General features: G+C 36.0%; 1 protein-coding gene across 2 annotated transcripts in view; it reads right to left on the reverse strand.

Annotated features, from left to right (window-relative positions):
- The window catches only part of LOC109334621 (pre-mRNA-processing factor 19-like), a 12,135-nt gene extending 1,038 nt beyond the window's left edge, over positions 1-11,097 (reverse strand). For both annotated transcript variants that reach the window (XR_002106120.1, XM_019570496.1), the window contains exons 1-16: positions 10,919-11,097; positions 10,710-10,792; positions 9,808-9,879; positions 9,649-9,711; positions 8,524-8,610; positions 7,700-7,847; positions 7,339-7,457; positions 6,930-7,046; positions 6,738-6,833; positions 6,602-6,661; positions 5,774-5,848; positions 4,677-4,781; positions 1,634-1,753; positions 1,467-1,544; positions 1,298-1,394; positions 1,141-1,192 (exon numbers count right to left, since the gene is read on the reverse strand). Coding sequence is in view for 1 of the 2 variants with exons in the window: in XM_019570496.1 (XP_019426041.1) it covers positions 1,141-1,192; positions 1,298-1,394; positions 1,467-1,544; positions 1,634-1,753; positions 4,677-4,781; positions 5,774-5,848; positions 6,602-6,661; positions 6,738-6,833; positions 6,930-7,046; positions 7,339-7,457; positions 7,700-7,847; positions 8,524-8,610; positions 9,649-9,711; positions 9,808-9,879; positions 10,710-10,792; positions 10,919-10,931 (1,385 nt within the window). In the remaining variant the exon portion in view is untranslated. The remainder of the gene's footprint in view (positions 1-1,140; positions 1,193-1,297; positions 1,395-1,466; positions 1,545-1,633; positions 1,754-4,676; positions 4,782-5,773; positions 5,849-6,601; positions 6,662-6,737; positions 6,834-6,929; positions 7,047-7,338; positions 7,458-7,699; positions 7,848-8,523; positions 8,611-9,648; positions 9,712-9,807; positions 9,880-10,709; positions 10,793-10,918) is intronic.

Genomic DNA, 12,206 nt, shown 5'->3' on the forward strand with positions numbered 1-12,206 from the left:
TTCCAGGATTTGAACCCAGGCACTCACTGCATGCCCCAAGGTTACACACGTGAGTGTGAGTGGAGAGAAAGTGTTTACAACACCAAGTTCCATATAACTATTCATGTTGCATAAGAGACATGAACTTAGAAGTAACATTTGCTTCCTTAAAAAATAAAAAAATAAAAACCATCAACGAAGCCTATGTCCTGCCAAGTGGATTGGCTATATGGATCGGACAACATATGGTCTATCATAAATCATGTTCAATTGACAAATCAATTATCTCTAGAATTTCCTAATTGTTTTGCCTATGGTCCTTCTTGGCTTCCATCTCCCTCTAGACATTGGACAAAGCATCAAGCTTGGTTTAGAACATCAGGCTCCATATATTGATGTTGCATAAGAGACATGAACTTAGAAGTAACATTTGCTTCCTTAAAAAATAAAAACAAAATACCAACCAACCATCAACCAAGCCTTAATTCCATGGGTGGGTCAGCTACATCAATCAAACAATGACATATGGTCTATTATAAATCATGTTCATTGACAAAACATTTATCTCTAAAACTTTCCTAATCGTTTCAACTATGGTTTTTTGGCCTCCATCTCCCTCTACAAATTGAACTAACCTCCATTTGGTCTACTCTCTTTATTGGGGCTTCAGTCTTGTCCACACATGTCCAAACCATCTAAGGCGGGATTCTACCATTTTTTTACAATAGAAGCTACTCCAACTATCTCCATAATGTATTCATTTCTAATCCTATCATGTCTAGTGTGTCCACATTGTGGTTTCATATTAGGCCTTGTTCCCAACACATGCATAGAAAAAGAAAAGACAAAAAAACAAGACGCATGGATGCCTTAATTACCAAGACCAGACATTGAAAACTCATTAAAAATGACACATGCATAGAAAAGTGACCAGACACTTCCATTTTATCTTTATGCCTCGATAAACTTTTAATACTTTTAAGCATTTTTTTAACACAGTTTAAATAGACAATTCAATTTTTACTCAATTGCCCACAAGATCTAACTTTAGGCCAGTTCAGACTTTGGTAAACGCAGAACCACAACACACAATATGAGAAGATTTTTTCTGTAGCATTCTTGAAACTATTACCAAATCCTGAATTAGAAAGTATTCCTCACCTTGTATCAGAGCCTGCAACTGCAAGGTAGGATCCACTATGGTCGAACTCCACTGCAACATACAGAGAATTACATGAAGACCTTTTGAATTGGGAAAAATTCTTACCCTGACCCTGTATATACTAAGGAGACATCAACAAGTTATCAAGATTCATACCATAGTTTGTTGGAGTTTCTGAGTCATATGGAGCAAAATTCCTGAAATTTTTCAATTTACGTAGATCCCAAAGCCTTACACCATCATGAGCTGCAGTCTGTCAAAATCAGGAATACAATAAGAATACTGTATACACAATCATCCTACTTTTACAACTTTCTTCACGTACCGCAAGGAAGTAACCGTTCTCAGAAAAGGATATGGCAGTTACTGGGCCTACATGTCCATCAAACCTAGCAACATTTGCCTGCAACAGACAGAAGAATGTAAGAAGAAATACACTGGGAACAAAAATGAAATATCACAATTGAAATATATGTAAAAAAACTTATATACCTGACTTTTCACATCCCAGATCTTAACAAGGCCTTCTGTAGTACCGGTACCAAGAATGAGACCATCCGGGTGAAACGACGCAGATGTATAGCCTTCTGAAGAACCCAAAGACTCCGAAACCTACACAGCTCAAATTGATTGTTCTGATTCAAAATTTATGCAGGAAAGACTCAAGTACTACAGTTAAAATAAATTCTTCAGAGACCACTACCAAATTATTCCATAGAGAACTATAAGTGATGTGTGCAATGCCTATCTAAGCAGGGACCAGCAAGACTGGCTACTACTACTTCCATGGCTTCTATATTTTCTTTCAGATTCTCTGCTCACACATATAGTTGGTTGGGTGCATTTGCAACAAGTGTGGGATGATCTAGTAGACTAGAGCGAAGTGCAACAATTCAGCTTGGAGCTTCAGATGATGAAGAACTCGCACAAACTCAGTATTTGATGTGCATCAAGGCCTTCATTGACTCCTTGATCTCGTTCGACTATCCTGTTTTCACAAAGGAGCGTGATTATGTGATTCTCAAAGGCTTGTCAGAGGAGTATGATGCCTTTGTTACCTCCATCAACAGCCATTTGGACCCCTACACTGTCGAGAAAATCGAGTCTATGCACCATGGATTAATGTCGCAGGGACTACGGCTGAGGCCAAATCTGTGACCTTACAGTTCCTCACAGTTTAAATCTCTCAAACACATCAAACATGAGCCCGACTGGCTGTTCAGTCTAAACTTGCATATTCCAAAAAGCCATCCTACTCCATTGGTTACTCCCAGTTTCCTTCTCAGTTTTGGAACTCTGCCAGTCTCCAACAACTTCAATAACAAATTGGCTCGTTGGGGTCACAGGGGCCTCCCGTTGAATTTTCTGCTTACTCTAGAAGGTTATTCTATCTTAACCTGGTATGTTGTCAAATCTTTATGATATGGATCTTGTAATACGCCTTTCAGCAATAAAACTGCAAGATTTATGTTCTGCTTTCTGTTGAGGCAAAAGCTCTTGCTTGTCGTCTGCTTCTTCCCCTTTAGAATTACTTTCCGGTGATATTTTGGGCCAGCCGTACTTTGTGTTCCTATGGATAAAAAGGCCACTCAATGCATGAGGTTTGCACCTAGTAGGCCTGGGGCAAGTGGAGAAGTTGTTTCTAGGATTTGAACCTGTGGCATCTTGGTCATAACCAACATCCTTACCATTGCACTGCGCTTCAACCTCTTTTTTAAAAGTTTGGGTGAGCTGGGTCAGGGGCTCACCAGGGCCAGGACAAGTCTCAAGGCTCTATGAGAGCTTACATATGTACTTACAGATCACTCACCAATGAAGTCCTTACACCGGCAACCGGATTCGAACTCACAGCCTTGTGGGCTATGAGTTGATTTCTTACCAGGTGGACCAACCTTCATTGGCTGTCTTTCTAGGGATAACTTAATTAAATCACTTTAGTTGATGCTTTAAATAGATATATCGGGATCTATCTCTTAACACTGAAATCTAAGGTTATGGTTGAAATGCAATTTGGTAAGAAATTAAAATCAGTATTAACAGATTGAGAAGGAATTTTTAGGCCTTTCCCTAAAGTTCCAACTCATCTAGGTATTCTCCATTGGGTAATTTATCCCAAACTCATCATCATCAAAATGAAACTTTTGAAAGAGAGTACATACATATGTTGAAATGGGCCTTACTCTTTTCCAAGCCTCTCTACCCCTTTAATATTGGGACCATGTCTTCCTTTTACCTCATTAATAGGCTACCTACTGCATCTTTGCAGCATGTTCCTTAGACTATAATTCTCAATAAGCCACCTAATTATATTTCCAGTTTTTGGCTGTCCTGTTATCGTTTTCTCAGACCATATAATCACCACAAGCTGGAATAAGGTTAAGTGAGTATACCTTCTTACCTTAGTCCTCTAGTCACACTCACAAGTGCTACAAAGGATACCCTAATTTTGTTTTTCAAGGAAAATACAGCCAAGATTAAATAGAAAAAACTCAGACGAGTGATGCTAAGGGTATTTCTACTCCTATGATTGGTGAGTGCAAATTGTCCAAAGTTGGGAGTGGTTCTGTTTCAGATACGCACTTATAAAGGGTGGTCCAATGTTGCAACCATTGCTACTAGGCAAGAAAGCAAGCTATAGTTTGAATATGTTTTGCCAGTTCCTCTCTTAGCTACTAGAAGAGCACTGGAAGGTGGTCAAACAAATTCTAACATATCTCAAGGGAAACTCATCCTTTCAGACTTGCTATGGTGCTGATTGGGCATCAGATGCAGATGATGCAGGTCAACCTCTTGAAAATATCTTTGTGTAGGTCCTAATCCAAATCCTGGTAGTCTAAGAAGCAACCTTTAGTTGCAAGATCTAGCAAAGCAGCTTGGCTAATAAACCAGGAGAGTTGTTTTAGATTCAAGCACTATTAATGATGTTGAAGGTCAACTGGTCAAGCGCATGGAGCTAGATTTGTTCTTTGACAGGGAGAAAATTCTTGACAAGAGCCTAATTGTTTCCTATATTCCAGCTCAAGATCAATATGGTAACAATCTTTATAGGCTTTGTCAAATATAAGGTTCTATGAACAGAGAAGAAAACTCATGTTATTTGATTAATTGGCATAATACATCCACCCCTTGTTTGAGGAGGGGAATGTAGAGTAAATACCAGCTTACTTATAGCTTGTAAAATGTGCTCAAGTGTCAAGGGACAGTTGGCACCAGGACACTGTTAGACAGTTAAGATTCAGTTATGACCTAGCTGCTCTATCTGCTCTAGAACCAACTCAATGCATAGAACCTGCCAAGGGTTCCATTTAGTTGATGACAGTTACACTTTCATAAGCTCTTTCTCTCCACTTTCTGAATCTCCCCTCACTTTCTATCTTTTAATCACTGGTTTCTCAGCATTGGCAAAGCCTAAAACACATTACTCGCACAAATAATGAAAAGAACTCCACGATATATAAGGTTCACATGCACGCATTGTTCTTCCCCTTTAATTCTTGTAAGGCTGTATCCTTACAAAGAAAACATGAGATCATACCTGAGTCAGACAAGTCCCTGAAGGCAGATCATAGAAGCACCAAGTTCCATCCAGTGAAGCAGTCACAAAATAATTATTGGTGGCATGGACAGTGACAGCTTCCACCTGACAATTTGGAAAGGAAAATTATTCTTGCATTACATGGAGTTCATAAACAGTTATAATTGGGGCAGGGTGTACAGGGAGAATCAAGCCAGAGAAGCCTCAGAAAGTTAAGAACATCAATAGTAAATCCATTCATCACAGAAGTTTCCCAATTAATGAAGTCATGTTTCATTGGTTGATGACATGATCTTCTTGATAGAAAAAAAACATTTAGAAATAAGGAATATATATAAAGGGTTGGGGGATAAGATCAAATATCCCCTCAAGAAAACAGCTGCTGAGAAAATAAAAAGAATAGACAAAACAAAACTAATCTCCATGCAAATCTGTAACAGCAAAGCCGAGCACCAAAGAGAAGCCCGGAAACTAATTCTTTCCACAACATTTCTACAACCTTCGAAACACCGATGAAAAGATATATTGCTTTATACACAACGGTGCCAGTTCATAATTTCTTTTAGATACTATATATCAAACTATCAGATTACAAGAAAAAGAAGTCAAATGAAAAGAAGCAATTGAAAGTGAGACTCAGGCTATGTTTGGTTCAGATTCTCAAATAATCTGATTATCAAATTATCAGATAACCTTTTACTTCAAAAAATATAGCTTAAAAAATTCAGTGTTTTTCACCCAAAAACAACTGTAGTAAACAACTTATGTTGTTGTCAAGCACGTTCCTCTCTTGCATATTATCATTTTGGAGCCGCAACAGCAGTTTTTCCTAAAAATAATCTATAAACCAAACACCTCAGTATAGAGGACATGCATACATAAGGATTGACCTGTTAAGAAGAGTATTTCATTTATAATAAAAAGCAATAGATTCACTATAGTCTCATGATGTGGGAAAGCAAAAGAAGCATGTCAAAATCAAGCAGTCAAGAGCTTCCAGAGTTTAACAGTAGTCTAAAGAGGAAAAATAAAGAAGGTAAAACAAAAATAGTAACACAATTATGAATAGAAATATGTTGATATTAGGAGTTGTGTACCTCAGCTGTATGATCCCGCAATACGTGTCTGCAGTTATATTTACCATCATCTGAGCTTTGCCACAACCGAACTGTCTGCAATGTGAAGTGAAAAATATTGAAAACTAGAAAATGAAAAGTAATAAAAAAAGTTGCATGTGCAAGAATATCTTGTGGGAGCCTCATTGACTGGGTTCGCCCCTTATTCAAGAATATCTTGGAGTTAACTAGTCCATGTCAGAAATGGCCAGAGTCTGACAACATTAAGTGCTAAGAAGCATATTATGAAATGCAAACATAAATTGCAAGAGGCTAAAAAATAGGGAGAAGTTTCACGGTTGATGTGCAAAAAAAAAAGGTTAGGTGATCAGAGATAGGGATGGCAATAAAAAATATCAACCCTCCATCAACATAACATTACTTCGTAATTATGGATTAACATATATAACATCATTGCTTAAGAATATAACATCAAATTACGACGAAAAATATGTTTAGTTATTATTATTATATATATATATATATTTTGAAATTGCGTGTCTGGGTACCCTATTACTCAGATCCGGACCCATTCAACAGCGCGGGTTTCAAAATCTTCGGTCCCAACTACCTGCGTGTCAAAAAACAAGGACCTAGACCCGACCTGTTGCGAGTATTACCAGCGGGTACCCACAAATCCGGGTATCCATTGTCATCCATAATCGAAGAAAACAAAGGGATGTGCACTAACAGGTGGACATTTTGTCATGCTCCACCACGACTGCTCTTAGCTGGAGAAGAATGGTCAAATAAAATTATTCTAAGCAATCAAACCTAACTAAATTTGAATTAGAAAGGGTAGCATTTTACCTTATCTGCTGAGCCAGTTAAGATTGAATCACCCTGACCTACAAACTTTACACTGGTTACCTGCCATAAGTATGCACATAATCAGCTAAAAGATTTTTAAGTAAAGATAATGCAGCTATTCCAACAAAAATGAAACCTTTTTCGAGTGGCCACTGAGTGTAGATAATATCTGTCCTGAGGGTCGGTCAAAAATAACAGCATTTGTATCAATACCACCAGTTGCAATTATATCCTGTAAAGCAGGGAACAAGATAATCCTTGATCATATACCCGTAAATTTTCAAAGAGGCGTTTTGCGTACTTCCAGTATAGAGATTAAATAGCATACCTTAGGATAAAGAATGTCAAGAGATACAATGCCTGGTTTGTTTGTTTTGTGAATGGGGTGACTAGATGTCTGGGTATATCTCTCTATATCATCAACAGAAGCCAAAGTTGCAGGAATCTGAAACAAATCAGAGAAGAACATGAACAAAAAAGTTCAAGTATACTAATTTACATTCAGAAATGTCAAAAAATAAATATATGATATATGCTCCAAAATATAAAATTTACAATTTCACCAGACATGTCAAGTAGAATACTTAAGATGAATAAACACGTAAAAAAGAATCATGGAAATGTCATTAGATTTCTGAAATTCTCTAAGAAATGCTGACACTACAAAGAAAACAAGTAAATAGTACTAAGGAAATACTGGCATAGCAGAGATAGATGCACATCTATACGTCGAATACCTGGCGCTTTTTCCTCTGCTGTGAGAGAGCAGCATTACAGTCAGTTAGCTCAGAAATTATGCTGGTAGTTATTCCAGGATGTATTTTCTTCGCACCAGGTGCCAGCTCATCCTCAGCAGCTAAAATGCACAAAAGATAGTTCAAATGAGCAATTGAAACAAAAAAGATAATTAATGACAACCAGGGAAGAAAGTCATCTTATGAAAGTGTCGAATCTTAGATTTTGAACACTTGCGTCTCAAACATTAATGGGGTAAGCAGCTTTTATGGAGTGTTATATACACCTTAGCAAACAAAATGACTTTTAAAATTGAAATAAGTAGGAAAACTGATTAATTGACAAAATTAACACATTAGAAACCTCTTTTCCCATTGCTCAGGACAGAGACATCTGCTGGTGTGGCATTTGGTGAAGAAATAGGGAATTGCCTTTCTGCCTGTGTAAGTAATGACCTAGCATCATCTCGCTCCTTTTTAAGCCTTGCAATCACACGGCAAGCAGCATCATGCTACAGGTTAAAACTGAAGTAAATAAAACAGGTCTAGCAGTGAAAAATATAATAATAAAACTAATTCTAACAGGAAATCAATATCACAAAAAGGGTCTTGTACGCAATTAAATAATTTCTTAATTAAAAGTTATTTCTTCCCTCTTTCCCTCAATTTGAGTCGGAAAGATTTTTGTGCTTCAAGAGGGAAGGAGGGGAACAGTCCCCACCCCATTCGCTCTCCCTTCCCCTCTTTAAACGTATGGGTCATTTACCCATTTGAGAAATACTAACAACACACTCTCCTCGTCACACTATTATTGGGCAGAGTTCATGTGGGACAGTGGGACACACTAAACAGATAGTGGACATGGATTTAGTAAGGCTCATGAAATTCACCAAATAATAAAAAGTGTATTGAAGAGAATGTTTAAGAGAGTGTGCTACTAGCATTACTCTTCCCCCTTTTATTTCCTTCCCTTCCCCCTCTTACCTACATCTAAAGATAGCATTATGCTTGCAAATCAATTATTAGTTAGATATTAAATACAATCAAACAGAATCCAAGTATCCAACAACAAAATTGAACATAATGAATTCATAGGAAAAAATAGTGTAAACCAGTTTCAGGCTGCACATATCCACAATTCCCCAAATTGGCAGAGCTATTGAAGACAATTTTCTAAGTCAGTCATACCTGATATAGAGCATGACTTAGCTCTTGCCTTGCTGTGTGTAATTGTTGCTCCAACGCAAAATTAGATAGCATCAATCCATCCCATTCCTATAAATTAGGCAAAATAAATCATTTACTTTCTAATAAAGAAAAAGTTCACTAAGAAGGAAGAAGATTACAATATAGGAAGGCATCCTTCACTAAAAAACTACACAGAAATATCAAATAATTACCACAAAAGCAGCCAAAAATTAAAAAAAAACATGGCACATAAGAGCCCAAATCAAATCATCTTGAGCAAAGGATAAAATAATAATTGTTTTCTTTGTTATAAAGGCTACATGTGTCTCTTCATTATTTCTAATGATTTATTTGGAAAAGTTTCTAACAGATTACAGAAACCACCATTAGCTCCTGATACAGTGATGTAAAGCATTTAAAGTAGATTCAATAACTTTTAAAGAAACAAAGAACAAACTGATTGCATAAATAAAACTAGAGTCATTATCATCCAAGAAAGCACCTAAGTTCACAATATAATCTATATGGAGTATATGCACATATATACATTATAAAATAGCCCATTTGGTTCACAATTACTGCTCATTCTAGTTTGACTTGTTTCATGTGTATCACTTCACCCAAATATCCTGAATTCATTCCGAAATCTAATTTGGGCTGTTGTCAATCCTGAAAGTACCGTTCTGTCAGTGACCAATACATATTTCACTCAAATTCAGCTCTCTTGAACACTTAAAACCTTAATAATGATAACTAAACTAAGCTTTTGCTTCATGAGATCACACAATATGCCAGTCTGGTCATGATGATAATGCAGGATCATCCATAATATTCCAACAAAATGAGGAAGGATACTGATATTATGCAATACTTTCTTGGCCTAAGTGTCTATTCTCTTTCTTCATAGTTGTGAGTTTGCTAAAGAAAGGTCAAGAATCCAGTGTGTGCACCTTCTAAGTTCGAACTACACACAGGTAACCACCTTTAAATACCTTCCTAGTTCCGAATTTGAATGAAATCACATAAACAAACAAATAATTTAGAAAGGCTCTGCTGCAAACAATTCTAACAAAGTATCTGTTTACCAAAAATTGTAAAGTATGCTTCATAGCCTAAATTACATACATTCTGGAACATTCCAAGCATGCCAGGGATGCTAGCTGCCTGCAGAGGTCTGGGCTTCACTATCTGCATGATAAACAATCCTGATCTAATTAGCATACTGCAGGTTAACCTTGAAAAGCAAAGAACCACGACAAACAACTAATTTGATTTCCACCATACCTTGCCTGTTTTGATAGGTACAATGTCATCCAAAGTAAGTGGTTCTCCAGTAATTGGACATTTAGCATAATCCTACTCGAATTTTCAGCAAAATCAATTATAGTGACAAAAACAGATTAGTAATAATGTAAAATGTATATACATGATTATATAAAACATCAACATGGAAGATATTTAAATTAAGAATGACCACAACACCCTGATTGCACCCAGGGAAAAATACATATGGAAACCAAAAGTTTACTTCAAACATGTTACATGAATAATTTTTATAAATTACAAAGAGGCACTGAGTTAAACTCATCGGTCTCTACTCTCGACAAAGGAGTTCAACTTTCCATACCCAAAAAACTCGAAGAACTTAATAGCATTGAAACAAAATTCTCTCATTTTGGTAGATAGTGAATTGGTGCTTGTGTACCAATTCGTGGTTCTTTTGCAAAGTAGTTTCCTATAAGGAATGAACCAAATTTTCACCTACAGTTGAAGAGAAGAGTAATTGGTGATGTACACTCACCTACATGAATGAGTTACAAAAAAAAACTTATCCTTAGTTATTTCTCCTATGGTGAAGCAGAAGTTAATTCAAACCTACAAGAAGGAGCACTAGAGACGGTTGTGCAGGGAGCCATAGAAAACCTACTGTGTATACCCCAATGTACCGGTATTTGACAGGTAGCATACCACATACTATGTACCGTAGCAAACAACATATCAGGTGACTATCCTTTACAGAGCATACTTTTCAACCAATCAGTACTCATAAATTCATATTCAAAAGGGTTCCTCTCTTTCTTAAACCTATTACATCAATTTTTCATATTCATTTACAACCATTACTTCACCTTTTTTCATTTTCTTTGAGCAAATTGAACTGCAAAATGAAGAGAGAGAAAACGTACCAATATGTGTCTCTCAATCAAACGCTTCTCGAAGAGAATACCAGATTTCGACACCACAGGCTCTTCCGGCACCTCGCCGGAAACTGCACATACACAATTAACCACAACAAAAAAACGAGATCAGAAAAAATTGAATAAATTAAAAATCAAAAGAAGCAAAAGCATGTAGAGTTGAATCTGAAGAAATAGAAGAGAGGGAGAGAAGTAACTGGAGCAGTTCATGGTGGAAATGGAAGAGAGTGAAAGTGTGTGTTAGGGTTTTGCGGTTTTTTGAACGAAAGGGGAAGGAAGGTGAAGCCCACTGATTTTATGTTTGGAGGCTGAAACAAGAGAGACAGATAAAGATGAGATCTTATTGATGCTATAGAGTCAAGATACGAATCTCTCCTTCGGTCAAATTTGCTCGGTGAAAAAATATAGGCCAAAATATTCTTTTGAATTTATTTTGTGAAGCAAATATTTTAGTCTTGAAAAATAAAGTTATTCAATAGTGCCTAAATTTTATTTTAAGAGATAATTAGTTCTTTTTATTTTTTATATTCTGAATTAACTTGTCTTAGAAAAAAAATATGGGACTAAATTATCTTATGGAATATTTAGTAATTTTTAGACTAAATTGTTCTATGAATAAAATTTTCAATCACTATTTTAGATATTATTTTTATGAGGGCGACACAAAATATTTCAAGAGTCAATTTAGGTCTAGTTGATTAAAATCTCTTTCTCTTAGCATTGAAAATCTATGACGCACGGATACTGATACGTGTGTCGGGTACAATACGTACCCGATACGTCGACATGTATTTTTTCCAAAATACAGGATATGATACGTTCAGGGATATGCGTATTAAATAATAAAAACACATAAAATATGATAAAATTATAAGTGTAAATCAAAATATCCAAAGTAAAAAATATGGAAAATTAAAATCACTGCCCTCCATAACAAATCTATCTTATTCTATTTTAATGAAAACGAATCTTTCCTAAAATTATTGTCCTCCATAACAAATATATTTTATCCTATTTTAATGAAAACGAATCTATGTTATCATGTTTTATTAGAAACAAATCTATCTTATCCTGTTTTATTGGAAACGAATCTATCTTATCCTGTTTTATTAGAAACGAATTTATATATCCTATACTTTACTGAAAACGAATCCATATATCCTATATTTTATTGGAAACGAATCAAATACGTGTCTTAATATTTATTTATTTTATTTTTTTAATTTTTGGATACTCTATGGATACGTATCTTTTGCGAATCCGAGCGTATCCGTGTCGGACACCGACACGTGAGGGTGTTTGACGAATCCGTGCTTCATAGTTGAAAATAAGAGTATACCATATATTGTTAGAACTTGATTTGTTAAAAGCCGTTGTGAGATTTTTTTGGTGTAAAATTAAAACAACTCCCAAGTCCCACAGAGAAGAGTTTTGAAAAAAACAACTCTCAAGTCCCACATTGGAGAGATGAAGAACTTGGAAAAA

Source organism: Lupinus angustifolius, chromosome LG19, assembly GCF_001865875.1.
Source record: "Lupinus angustifolius cultivar Tanjil chromosome LG19, LupAngTanjil_v1.0, whole genome shotgun sequence".
In the NCBI taxonomy this organism is placed as follows: domain Eukaryota; kingdom Viridiplantae; phylum Streptophyta; class Magnoliopsida; order Fabales; family Fabaceae; genus Lupinus; species Lupinus angustifolius.